The 13509-nt window shown below is 37.4% G+C and overlaps 1 protein-coding gene across 5 annotated transcripts in view; it reads left to right on the forward strand.

Annotated features, from left to right (window-relative positions):
- The window catches only part of heph (polypyrimidine tract-binding protein 1 heph), a 248599-nt gene extending 239699 nt beyond the window's left edge, over window positions 1-8900 (forward strand). For all 5 annotated transcript variants that reach the window (XM_043433209.1, XM_043433211.1, XM_043433210.1 and 2 more), the window contains one exon: window positions 46-8900. In XM_043433209.1, coding sequence (XP_043289144.1) covers window positions 46-114 — 69 coding nt within the window. In that variant the 3' untranslated portion in view covers window positions 115-8900. The remainder of the gene's footprint in view (window positions 1-45) is intronic.
- The last annotated feature ends 4609 nt before the right edge of the window (window positions 8901-13509 follow it).

The following is a 13509-nucleotide window of genomic DNA, read 5'->3' on the forward strand; positions in this document are numbered from 1 at the left end:
TTCGTCGGACGTTTAAACATCATAAAATTGATTGACTGATTACAGAAAATGCACAATTTCCAACTGAGCGAATCCAATCATCTGAGGGTGTCTTTCTCAAAGAGCAACATCTAACAAGAGAGGCCATCCAGCGAGACGCCGTGGTTTATTCAGCCCTACCCCCGTGTCCAATACTGGTATCCAGCGATGTTTTACGACTCCATTTTACTGCCGACCGAATCGTTTCGTCCCAAGCGACGTTTTCGCATTTGTTGACGCTGAACAATTGAGAATAACGAAAAAAAGGGAAAACAGCAGCAAAGACGACAACAACAACAGCATTAAAATAACAACCAGGATGAAAAATTAAAACATACTTAAGATAAAGAAAAAAGTTTCCGCGGTAGGTCGTGCAACGCGTAAAAAAAATCTCACACTGTTTTTGCGTTAACAATATCGTCGATCAAGACAACGATCGCGTTAAGATTGATGATCCTATTTTATTCCCGAAGAGGAACGGAGGAGAGACGACACAAAAAGCGTGATCGTTAACGCGGTCGTGGAACATTTTTTTTAGCCTTAGGACAACTAATAAGAGAAATCCGTGATAAGAACGTTGAAATGTTGCAAAACGAGGCGACGGTGCTGGCTGTCGGTGCTGGACCAAACGATAGTTTCATCAAATCGGCCTTTTACCCATTTATTTTTCTCGATTACGACTCGGGACATATTAATCTCGCAAAAATGAAGAAAAAAATAATTAAAGAATAAAACCAATCAAATTGTTCATAAATTCGGACTCGAAAGACCTATTCTCGAAAGTCAGTATCGTCTCGTCGTTGTGTTTTTCAACGAAGCTAGAAATAGGCAGCAAGAATAATTAAGCAAAGAACACAAATGCAAGGATAAAAGAAACCCCGGTAGCTCTGTGTGGTTACGCAATTCAGAAAAATGGAAAAAAAAAATAGGAAAAACAAAACAAATTACTGGATATAAACCGAAATCAAGATGAAAGAGAAGAAACTGAAGTGAGAGGGCGTACATGTGCTGATAGCCCCAAGAATTCTCTTGTACAGACTTAAGGTTTAAAATTTTACGATTTAAGACGTTAAGGATTTTTAGAATTAAGCGAAGAGAAGAAAGGAAAACACAAAAAGTAAACAAAATCAGACAATTTTAAACCGGTAGTTCGGAGAGAGGAATTAATTGTGAAGAGCAGAGAGAGGTATACCTCTGGTTGATTTTTTCTGATTATTGTCAAAAACATAAATGAGAGGTCTCACGTGTATTTGTCCGCATATACATGTATATGTGTGTATGCGAGTGCGTCTGTGTGTAAGTGTGTTACGAGAACGAGAATTTGAGTAGCAATTTTTCCATCAATTGCCATTTTCCAGAAGAGAGAGAGAGCATACTAAAATGTATGTATTTATTCGCAACTTACGGTGAGGTGCTATTGAGTTTTCCTCAAACAACTCGATCTAGAGTATATCGATTTTTGATCGAGGACGAACGAGTCAAAGTGAAAAAAGAAATTTAATGGGGAAAAAGCTCGTGTTCGTTTTTTAAGAAATTTCGAGTGGATCTCAGCTCGTGTGAAGCTTCACTCGATACGGTGATCGATTTCTTTTTTCTTCTTTGCGGTTCATTATCGTCCATGATTTAGTGCATGGTTCGACAATTTTGTTGCCAGTTTGAACGGAAAGGGATAAAACCACGAAGAACCGTTAAGTAAAATTCATATCGCCGATCAGTTTACGTTTTGTCAGGTGATAACTGAGCCAGCCCGACATATCTCGCCCACGACCGTGATGGTCAAGCGACTCGAAAAGGTGTTATTATTATTATCATAATTATATTATTATTACTATCATTACTATTACTTTTTCATACATTTAGTTTTAAAATTTCGTTCACGACGATTTCATAGTATTATTAAAACACCCGCATGTCCGCACAATACAACATACACATTATAGCAGCGTACACTCGAGAATACAAATCGAAACAGACACTCACAGGAGCGGTTTTAATGCATTTTTATTTCCATCTCTTCTCTTTTTGTTTTCTCTTCGAGTTTTTTTTTCTTCCATTCGTTCCTTTCTTCAATGGGCTTTCTTAAGTATACATAAGTACGTGAAATCACGTGAGCTTGACGATACAATTATATATAAAATAGGGCAATGGGGAAGGGAGGGGGGAGGGGCGGAAATCAAATGAATGTTCAACACATATCGCTGTTTCCATTTTCTAACAGAAGAAACTCATTCCAATGGCTTTCCATTTACTATCGTTTCAGATTATTTTATTCCTTTAAAAATTATCCCCCCGTGACGTCAGCCGCTTGAATTTTGTTCAACAATAAACGTTCGCGATTTTCCACATTCAGTCTTCCATCGGTTAAACAATTAGAGCTGCCGAATTCGGGCAAGCGAGTTTCCACGAGAGATCGATCGCTCTACTCAATCGCGCACTAGGGCACTGATTCGGCGTTCTGTCGTCACCCGGGAATCTGAAAAAAAAAAAAAAAAAGCATTCGTTCGAACGGAGTAACATTTGAGTAGTCGAAAAAAAAATACTGCAGAAAACCATACACCGTTTTCCATGTTGAAAAAGAACGAGGGAACGTACCAATCCGATTAGCTTTGACCGAGGAACATGAGAAATAAAATAAAAAATAGGCAGAATCTACAGGAAAGAATTGTTTTTCTTTCCGACGACCGGGGCCCACAAGAGAAATATTGACATTCGAGATATTATTAGATAGATCGATAAAAACTTTATTCACTGATAATGGATTGCGGATAGTGCGCGCTCGACGGGGAAAAAATAATCAAGAAAAATAGATGACGAGGTAGGAGTTTAAACGACGGCACAAAACACTCTCTCGTGTTAAGCTTCCCTTATAATCACACGATTAAGCGACAGCTCTATGCGCAATCACGTATATTATAAACATAAATAATCCACAAAAAATTTACCGGAACAGAAAAAACCAACAAATCGAATTTATTGGCGAACGTGAAAGGAGACACGGATAAATATCGTGAAATGTTAGAAAGTTATTCATAAATAAGAGTCAAATGGTCCACCTACGTATAACATCCAATATTACAGAAGAGAAAAAAAAAGAATAGAATGAAAAAGAGAAAGAGAACGACAGAGAACAACGCGATTGAAAAACCGTTCGAACGAGCCAATCCAAGTTCTGTGTAAATTATGAAAAACAAACATAAAGTCGCGTACGTTCGGTCGAGCCGACACGGCATTCTGTTGGAGTCAATTAAAATTTAATGGTATTTTAATTAGATAACGTTTCGAATGGAGCGTAGCGTGAACGCGTGTGAGAAAGTTTGATGATTAACATGTTCTATGTAAGCTGTTGGAATTTGGCATTAAACAAAAAGGGCAAAAATACGAAAAAGATAAACACGATGGAAGAAATTAAAAACAATACGATAAGATTATTTTGCGTGACTGAAGGAAAAACAATGTTGAAAGAGAGAGGAAAAAGAAAGAAAAGAAAAACCATTAAAATATAAGCGAGTGCCGGCCCGAGCAGTGTTGGTTGTGCCAAAGTAGGCTAAAATATTGATTCTAGAAATGAAGATTTCCACGATTTAGCCGAGAACGAGGAGTAAATGCAAAGAACAAAAAACATTTTTCCGGGCACGAACGTGGCATGAGAGGCGACGAAAATGAATGTTAATTTTCTCGTCGCGAAGAAGGGAAAACAGCGAGTTGCCGGCATGAGCGCGAAGGGGCCAGTCTTTGCATCTATGATCTGTCTTTCGAATCTCTATGATAAATAACAATACTGCACACGCAACTAAATATTACCAATTTAAAGCTACGATTACTAAACCACAATAGGATAGCAAAGAGAGCGAGTTTGAAGAACGAGGAAGGGGGAGGGAGGGAGAGCTGAGCTACGCGCTGAACATGGTCGTCGGGTTTTCGTTCAAAAGTAAACACTGAAAAACGATGAAACGACAACAAAAACACCGAAACGTTAGTTTTTCCTTTTTTTGAGCCAGGAACTATTTTGAATCTACGAATTAAAAGAAAAACAACAGCAAAACGAACGAACCATGTGAACTCGATCTATCGAACACTTTGAAATTGAAAAAGCACAGAGAGCACGCAAACGTGTGCACGGAGCAAAGCATTCTAGTATTAATACACCTGCGTTAAGTATTTCTTTCGATAAGTTTTTTATTTTATTTTATTTTACTAAAGTTTTTTTTTTAATCGCTTGTCTCATTTAGCGCTAGTATAAGCGTCAAAGCTTTTTCATTGCGTCTCATTTTTAACGTGTCAAGAATGTTTTTTTAAATATATATTTTTTTCTCTTCCATTGCTCGAATATGATTTTCTAATCTCCACGCTAAAACTTGGTCAATTTCGCATCACTCCTCTTGCCACTTAAAACACACACACCCACACACACACACACACAGTTCACCTTTTGAGCGTTCATTTTCTTCTTCCATTCGATCGTATTCTAGAAAGTTTATAGGAAAAGCAAGAAAAAACAAAACATACAGACACACACCCACACACACACACACACACACACACACACTTAGTAGAGAAAAATAAAGAATTAACTAGCTGGATTGAGGGGGGCCGAGGTAAATGAGTGTTGGACTAGCCAACGTATACGCTGCGAGGATGTTGAGGTTGCTCACATTTCGAAATTTCAATCGTCTCGTTAAACCCAGCAAGAGAAAAATGCTTTGGGTTATTATTATCGCGGGGATATAAATATGATTTATTTGCGTTAATAAGAGCGAGATGAAATTTCGAATTGGGAGGATCGCTAAATTTTGATGGTGTATGAACGACGCGCGCACAAACGTAGATGTCAAACGTTATTTTATTTTTCAAATATTTATCTCGCGTCTACGCCTCTACGTTCGCGCCGTATGTTGCCACGCGGCTTTGAAGATTCGAAAAAAATCATAAATCACATGGAACGAATTGCGAAACTAGTGCGTACACCGGCATAGGTATTATCCTATATATTTGATAAACAAATGCATTCTAGCGTAAAGAGGGTATCGAAGGAGGGGGAGGGGGGTGATGTATTCAGAGTACGCGACGGCTCCATTTCAATATATAAATATAAATATACACATATAACTATATTTTATTAATATCTAATAAGATCTAGATTTACGGGTGAATTATAAAATAAAATGATGATGCTTGAAGAAGAAGAAGAAGAAGAAGAAGAAGAAGAGGAAAAATAGTCTTCAATTAGTGGGATTGTGCGTGAGCGTCGCACCACATTAACTTGTTTATCGATTCGCGCCATTGTTCGTTAACTCGTGGGATAAATAATCTGCCCCCTTCTCCTCTTTTCACCGACAAATCATTCGGCAAGGTGTCCCATTGAACCAAAATTTGGAGTAACGAATAGTCCGACTACATTCGCCGAGCGTCTATATAATCAATCACTCGAGAACTAAATAGTAAAGTAACGAGGACCGGAGCTTTTTTTTCTTTACGAACGTTCCACTGTTTGATGGCAATTCGGACTAAGCGAAAGGCAACCGGCACGATTGCGGTTTTTGGACAAACGCGAATGAAATTCAACGTCGAGGAGGGAATCAATAATTTGGTAGAGCGTAGTAAATGGTTGAAAGGTGTGTGTGTGTCAAGTAATTCTACAACCGTTTGTGATTAGTGTGGAATGAGTGCGAAAGAGACGAGGAAATTCGAAGGAGTGATGAGAGAATGAAAAGGAAAAGGGAGCGATCAGTAGCTCGAGTATTGTTCGCACGCGGGCCGCGGAGAAAAACATGATTCGGATCCAACGGTGAACGATCCACCGTGATGATCCGTTGGTTTTATTCGTTCCATGTTTTTTTTCATCTTTTCACTTAAATTCGACGATGACGACACCTCAAAAACCTCGAATCTCTGTGAGTAGCGTGAGATAGCGAGGGAGCGTTTAGGGTTGCGATTAAAAAAAAAAAAAAAAAAACTTTTACCTTTCGAGATAGCGATGACTACGGATGAAAATATAGAACGCGACGCGTGCATGTGTGTGCCTATGCGAGCGTGTGTACATGTGCGATTGTGGAAATGAAATTTAGGTAATAAGGGAATATAAACGCTGTTAGAGTCGACATTTATCGTAGACTTCTATCTAAACTCCGAATAACTTATATAGTTAATGACAATCACTCTCTATCAGCCAATTTCAAGAGAAAACCATCGTTTTTCTCGCCCCTCCCTCGAGCTGCTGCAACATCCCATGCAAAATTATTCCAAAATCAAAAGTTTTATCAAATCTTCGTTTTATTCTTAGCAGGGATAGTTTTTTACACACTCAATTGTTCGTATCGAATATTCCATTGTTTATATACGTTTGTATGATTTTTTCGAAACTATCGGAATTTTAATTGAATTGAAAATGAATGAATAACATTTTGAATCTTCGTCTTCTCGGTTAGGCCAATTATTTTCTACTTTTCCTGTCGCCCACTATTCTGGGTACGTTTCAGGGCACCGGATACACAGGAACGACCCGAAAAATCCAACATCACTTTTCGGATGTTATTTTTCTCGTTTTTCCGGTCTATTCTCCGTCAGTTTCGAAACGTGCTCCCTACCAAGTATTCCAATAGTATGACATGCCCTTGCGACGTCAGGCTGACCCGAAACATTATATCAACTTCGTGCCAATTTGACAAATTTTCTCCGTTGCATCGTATAATCACTCAAGATAAACTTAAGTACCAAACGTTTTGTAAAAGAAAACGAAAAAATACGAGTCTGGAAGCTCCAATAATAGCGACCCATTCTTGAGGCCACTTTCTAGTGTAAATATTTCCGAAAAATCGTCACTGAGAAAAAAATAAAACAGAAAAGGTCAGCTTCGCGTTGCGAGTCATGACACTATTGGTATCGCCCATTGGAAACTGAAAAATAATGAGAAAAAGAGATCTTGATGAAAGAAAAAAAAAAACAAAAATATACCAAGTAAACCAGTATTGGGCCAGGAATTGCGTTGCAAATCACAATCAGCTCAGCTCCGGCAAGACAAATCATTTTTTAAAAGGAGAACAATTGTCAGAGCGGGCGTATTACGGTTAAGCTCTTAGTAAGTTGATTAGGGATTTAGTGGACACACAGAGAGAAAGATAAATAAGGAGAGAGCGGGAGAAACATTTTCAATCGAAGCGTGCATGCATTGGATTTGCGAGAAGAGGTGAAAAGCGTTGAAAAAGCGAAAAAAAAACCCCGAAAATGAGAGAGAGAGAAAAAAAAAGGGGAGTGAGAGTCGAGGAACGGGAGAGAAAGGAAAGAGACCAAGCCCGCGCTCTCGAACCACTCCAGGTGATTATACGATTGAAACTGTACGTCGTTCGTTGGGCATGTAGAATTAGAGACGAGGCAACGTTCGCGAAGACCAAAACGGGCTTTGTTCGGGGGGACCATAGAATCGACGAAAAAAAGTCACAGAAAAAGTATCTGCGAAGTTCCGTAAAAGCTTCGCTCATCCCGTTTGTTCGATCCGAAATTTTTCAAGAGAATTTCACGTAGGACTCTCGGCAGGGCTGAAGTGAAAATCGAGATAAAGTAACAAGTTTTTCGATATTAAAGTTAGAAAGCACCGAGATAGATTTTAAGATTACGTATAGTTTTATGTCGAGTGAGAAAATTGCGCATTACTTTACGACCTAAGATTAACGAACGACATTAGAAAAACAAAAAAAAACATGTTTAAGACGACCGAACAAATCGTAACAGGAAAATCCACTCGAAATAAAAACAGCTCACAAAAACGTTATATTCACGAAGTAAAAAATGAAAAAAATTATACGAGCAACTCCACCGTGCAAAACTCGCTCGCAACATAATTACTTTTTTACCTCCCACATGCACACTGACACACGCGCGCCCTAGCCCACATACACCAACACAAAAAAGAAAATTTCTTCTCCCCATTCTGTCTAGCGGAACAAACTTCCCTTCGTCAAATCAATCGAAAACAAAAAAGTAATCAAACGATTAACTTCTTTTCCTCGAAAGTTGCATATTTTTGTAAGCACAGTATGAAAAAGTGAAACAAAAATAAATGAGGAGCGTGATGAAAGATGTGAGAAAACAAGAAGAGCGAGAGAGAGAGAGAGAAAGGAAGAAATGTCTTCGTGTGCTTAGTCAACTTTAGGATCGTATTGAACGTACCATTTTGACATATCCGTTTTATTTATATTTTTATGTCACGCATGAATTTCTCATACCGAAAAACGGTTGAATTGAGTGAAAAAGAAGAGCTGTCGACGAGGAAAAAAAAAAACAAAAAACAGAATCGAATAAAAGCTGCCGCTCGAACATTCGAAATGATGCATAGCGATACAACTTCGGACAGTCCACAAACTTGGATTGCGCCAGCGTTATTATGTTTGTTCCTAACTCTTCAAGACATTTTTTCTTTCGTCTTCGTTTTTAAACCCAGATCTGTCGCTAGCGTAAACTTTTGTTTTTTACGCCGTGCGTAACTAGTATTGGAGCATTACTACTGTCTACCGCTATCACTATCACTATTTACTACTATTACTACTACTACTACTTCTACTACTACTACTACTACTACTACTACTACTACTACTACTACTACTACTACTATTACTACCATTATTACTACCACTACTTCTGTTACTGTCGCTGTACTCTTCCAGCATTATTACGATTTGATTTGAATTATAATTTGTACCATTAATAGAATAACTCGATTGGAACAGTTGATCACTAGTTTTAACGATTCTACTCAGTCCTAAGTCTCTTTAGTTAACGTACATGTTTTTCGTCATCTTTGCGCGTGTATGTGTGTGAGTGCGCGAGTGTTGTTTATACTTGGTACTATGGAGAGACAAGTAAAAAAAAAAAAAAAAAAAAAAAAAAACGCACACATACACGATACATACTGTCTCACTGAAACTTCGAGCCCGTCTTTCTCCGCTGATCTAATCCCCCCAATTTAGTTGTTACGATACCGATACTTTTGCATTACTAAGTATAGAAAACTAACTATCTTCTTCATACTATACGATGATACATATTTTCCTTTATTTCTTCACTTATTTCGTTTGATTTACAATGATAAACATTCGCGATTCTAAAGTCGCAACTACTGTACTGTCTATTATCGTCGTCATTAGAAACTCTTCTACTATTTAGTCTTACTCTTACTATTACTTACTATTTCTACAATGAATTATCTCTTCAATGCTCTATATCTATTGTCACCAACCTATGTATCTATCTTATATAATCTATACTCTCACTACTTGTATCAACTACAACTCTGTTTCACTGTCTATCTCTTCTGTCACTTGACCTCTTTGATCCTTGCTATGACAACCCTGTGACTGTGAAGCCCTGAGAATGGAGACTTATATCGGACCGACAGTATTTGCTTCGGTGACTGCTTTTAGATGCTGCCTTTACCGAGGGGAAATAAACACGAATCGGTTAGTCGACTCGTGTTCTACACAGTCAAAGGGTTGAATTTCCTTTGTCTCAACTTGTCGCTTCGTTTCTTCTTATTCTTCCTCAATTATCTGCGCTTTATCGTTCTTTTTTCTTTGTCAGTTTCTATTCTTTTAATTATCATTATTATTATTACTATTATTACTATTATTATTATTATTATTATTTTATATGCATATGAAATGTTCTACGTTGATATGCCACGAATTTTCATCCCCCACCATCGTAAATTCATAGTCATCTCCGCATCTCTTCAGCGTTTCCGAGTTCTCTCATCCTTATTATTTTGTTTCTTCACTGTCTGTTCTTGTCGATTAAAAACTATGAACGAGAGATGAAAAAAAACTATACCAAGCGGATGAAGAAAAATATTGAAAATAATATGCAAGCAAAAAAAGAAGAGAGAAAAAAAAGAAGAAAAATATATCCGTTGTGTGAAACCTGCTTATTTTACGTTGTGTTTTTTTCCTAACTTCCAACCTTTTTTATTTTTCACCCCGATCGACACCCTTCTATCCTCATAATCATCGTTCACCCGGTATTTCGTAGTGTCTTCTTCTTTTGTTATTTTCCTTATGATTTTACTTCGTCTCTAGCGTATCGATATTGCGAATGTAAGAGAATAATTTCGAGTCGATTATTCGATCCGAGAAAAGTGTTGGTCTTGTCAATATCGAAAGAAACGAACGAACGAACGTTTCCAGTACTCGATTCGGAAGCAACGTGCGGCCACGGCAAACTAAAATGAAAAATAAATGAGGAAAACTTAGCAAAAGGTTTGCACGAAAAAATCGGAGATGTGAAAACTCCAAGAAAATGTTTTTTTTTTTTCATTCATATAAAAATCGTTATTTTTTTATTCATTTTAATCAATCCCTTATCGTGGATATGAAAATATATTTTTATTATCGGATAATTATGAGTCGACCGAGAATAATATTCCGGAATGCTAAACGAGGAAAAAACGCACAATTTTTCCGACTCGCTGCTAGGGATTTGATTTTCATTTCGGAACTCGGCTAAGCAAACGAACCCAATATTATCTGAATTAACAATGTGTTTTAACGTCAGTAAGTACATGAAACATCAATACGATTTTACCTCGAAAGTTGCAGCTCGGATTATATACAAACAAGAAACTTCAAACTAGGCACCCACGCACACGCACGCACACAAACACACGTACACGAAAAGTTTCGACGTGTATTGCATCTCTCGCATTCTCGCAAACGTGCTTGATCGTTCGTCCTTCGCGCCTGTGTATCTCTGTCTATCTATTCTCTAACCTTCTTTCGAACGACTTAACGCGAATACGCACAAGAAATTTCTGACACATTATTTTTGAGGAAACAAAGTGAAAAAAAAAAATAAAAATAAAAAAATAATTATCTTTGTTCTTTGGATATAAATCGAGGTTCGCACAATCAAAATTCTCCTCGATCGAAGTTTATTTAGTCTCTACGCATCGCCGTTTTTGTCGCTAAATGCGAACAATCGATTTGCCCCTGTTTGCGTCTCCGCCTGAGGTTTTTAAATGTGAAAATATTGAAATGCGTGTTTTCTGAGAAATGTGAAAATTGGGGAATTTCAAACACGCTTTAAACCAGCAAAATCGATTGAGCGATGCCCACATTCCTGACGTTGAACAAGCACTGTGAGTCAAATGTTTAATTTTTATTGTTTTTTTCCGATATCCAACGGACTCGATCTCGGTTCGCGCGTCAGCTGATCCTCGGACGTTTTATTCCCGAGATAGTGCGACGTAACAAGTGTCAAAATACCGGAGAGGGGGAAATTTCAAGACGGAATGAAAAGTAGGAGAGTATTGAGGGAATAGAACCAGGATGAATGGTGATTCTCGCGTATCAGAGAAGCGAAAAGCTCACTCGAAAGGTTTCTTGCGCACAATGTCGCCCGATACAATCATTAGGAATTGTGCCTAGATGTTAAAACAAGTATTTTATGGGATCAACGTCGCGTTTACCTTTTAACGAAGAAAATAAAAATAAAAAATAAACAAAAAAAAAGTATTAGAGGTTGAAAGAATGCAAGGAATAGGAAAAACAAATGAGAGCGACCGAGAGTGAAGGTAATGAGAGAAAGATAAATATAGAGGGATCGTGATGCCGATCCAGCTAAAGTATATTGTATAATAAACGAAAGAATTTAAAGAAACTTTGAAGTAACGAGTTTTTCCGAGTACTAATGTAATAGAACGTGAACGTATATACACAGATATGAAAGATGCATAACAGAAGAAGAAGAAGAAAAAAGTAAAAAAGCATTGTCTTCAGACATAAGATACAGTTGTGTCACGAATTGGGGCGTAAAAGGTGATTTTCTCGATGTCATAAGAGCATCAAAAATGATGATTATCTCGAGGCTTTTGTTATACGCGTGTGTGTCCGCGACGTCGCGGATAATGGCATTTTATTAAACGTCTAATTTTCGTAAGAGAAATGCTCTCGAGAGTATAATGAAGGCGGAGTAATTTTGTTATTGCAATGCGTTTGACAGCCTGCACCGCGTTTAGCGTTGGTAATTGTTCGAAATATCTATCAAGACGATGCTAACGAAATGAACATTCTTCGACAAGCGGACTCGAGATTGAAAAAAAAATTAAATGAAATTAAATTTAAAAAATAATCATTCTGCTGCTCCGCATTCCACGCAGAAATGAAAAGCCCCAATTTTTTCTTTCATATCAACGATCTTATCTTTTACGAATCTTCTTACTATTCACATTCACTAATTTCTTATCTGTATACACACGAAGAGGGAGTGCAGCACATTCGAAATCTTAAATAAAAATTGATTCGGCGTTTCGGATGTTCTCCTGCTCTCCCTCCCCATCTGAATGTACTTGTATACCTAAATAGTGATCCGTGTACCTTCGTAGCTTCACATCTGTCTGTACTACACATAGCAGGTGTGCATATAACCATACATTTAGTATATGTATGTATATATATATTACTATAGATAGAAACGTGTGCACATAGAGTTGCATCAATGCACGCCTGGATTCTCATGAATGTCTACATATATCTTTCTATTGTTTGCTACTATTAATGAATTTTTTCCACGTGTGGAGACTGAGAAATCTCTATTTTTCTACATTCCTCTGATTCTCCGATGGGCGAGATCATTCATTTCAAATTACTTTCTTCGTATTACAATTGCGCGTTGAAACAATCGAAAACTAAAAAGCTAAAAAAAAAAAAAAATAAAAACAATCATTAGTCGATAATAAATATAAAGTAAATGATAAATGAACTGAGGACGTTGCGTGAAATGAAACTTCCTGCTCATCGGACCAAATTGCATTCTCGATAGATTAACATTCGATCTCGCGAGACATACTTTTAACGAATATTATAAATATATTTTTCGTTCCTCTCGGTATGTTTGAGTGCGCGTTTAACGTCTCTTTTATATTATTTCTATTGAAACATTCTCGCTGTTATTTTAAGCACAACATCTGCTCTCATCGCGAGTGTTATGTGATATCTTTTCTCGTCTATCATTCTTCCAAATGATCGAACTATTCTCACTACCGATATTTCTTTCAAAGAAAAAACGACGCACCGCGGAGACGACCGCCAAATGTGCTGACAAACGACAACCTCGTCCTTTCTATATACTTTCTCTCTAAACACCTATACGTGTTTATAAACGAATCATCTTCCTCCACTTCTTCTTCACTATCTACGAATAAAATGGCCTAATATGTCGTCATATTTATCTCTTAGACCTATACATCTTTCTGTACTTGTAACATAGTCTACGTTGTATCAACTTTATTCTTCGCTTTTCAATATATCTGCGCAATTCATTGTTAACGAAAGCGCACGGAGAATACGTGAAATCATTAAATAATAAATAAACAACGGATCACACACACGAACACGTTGATGGGCACGAGCACGGGCACGCGTGCTAATTATAACTCTAACTTATTTCCTATCATACAGAGTGATTGAGGAAGAAAAACTCGAAAATTCTTTGAATCGTTAGAAAAAT

The sequence above is a fragment of the Venturia canescens genome, chromosome 1 (assembly GCF_019457755.1).
Source record: "Venturia canescens isolate UGA chromosome 1, ASM1945775v1, whole genome shotgun sequence".
NCBI lineage: Eukaryota > Metazoa > Arthropoda > Insecta > Hymenoptera > Ichneumonidae > Venturia > Venturia canescens.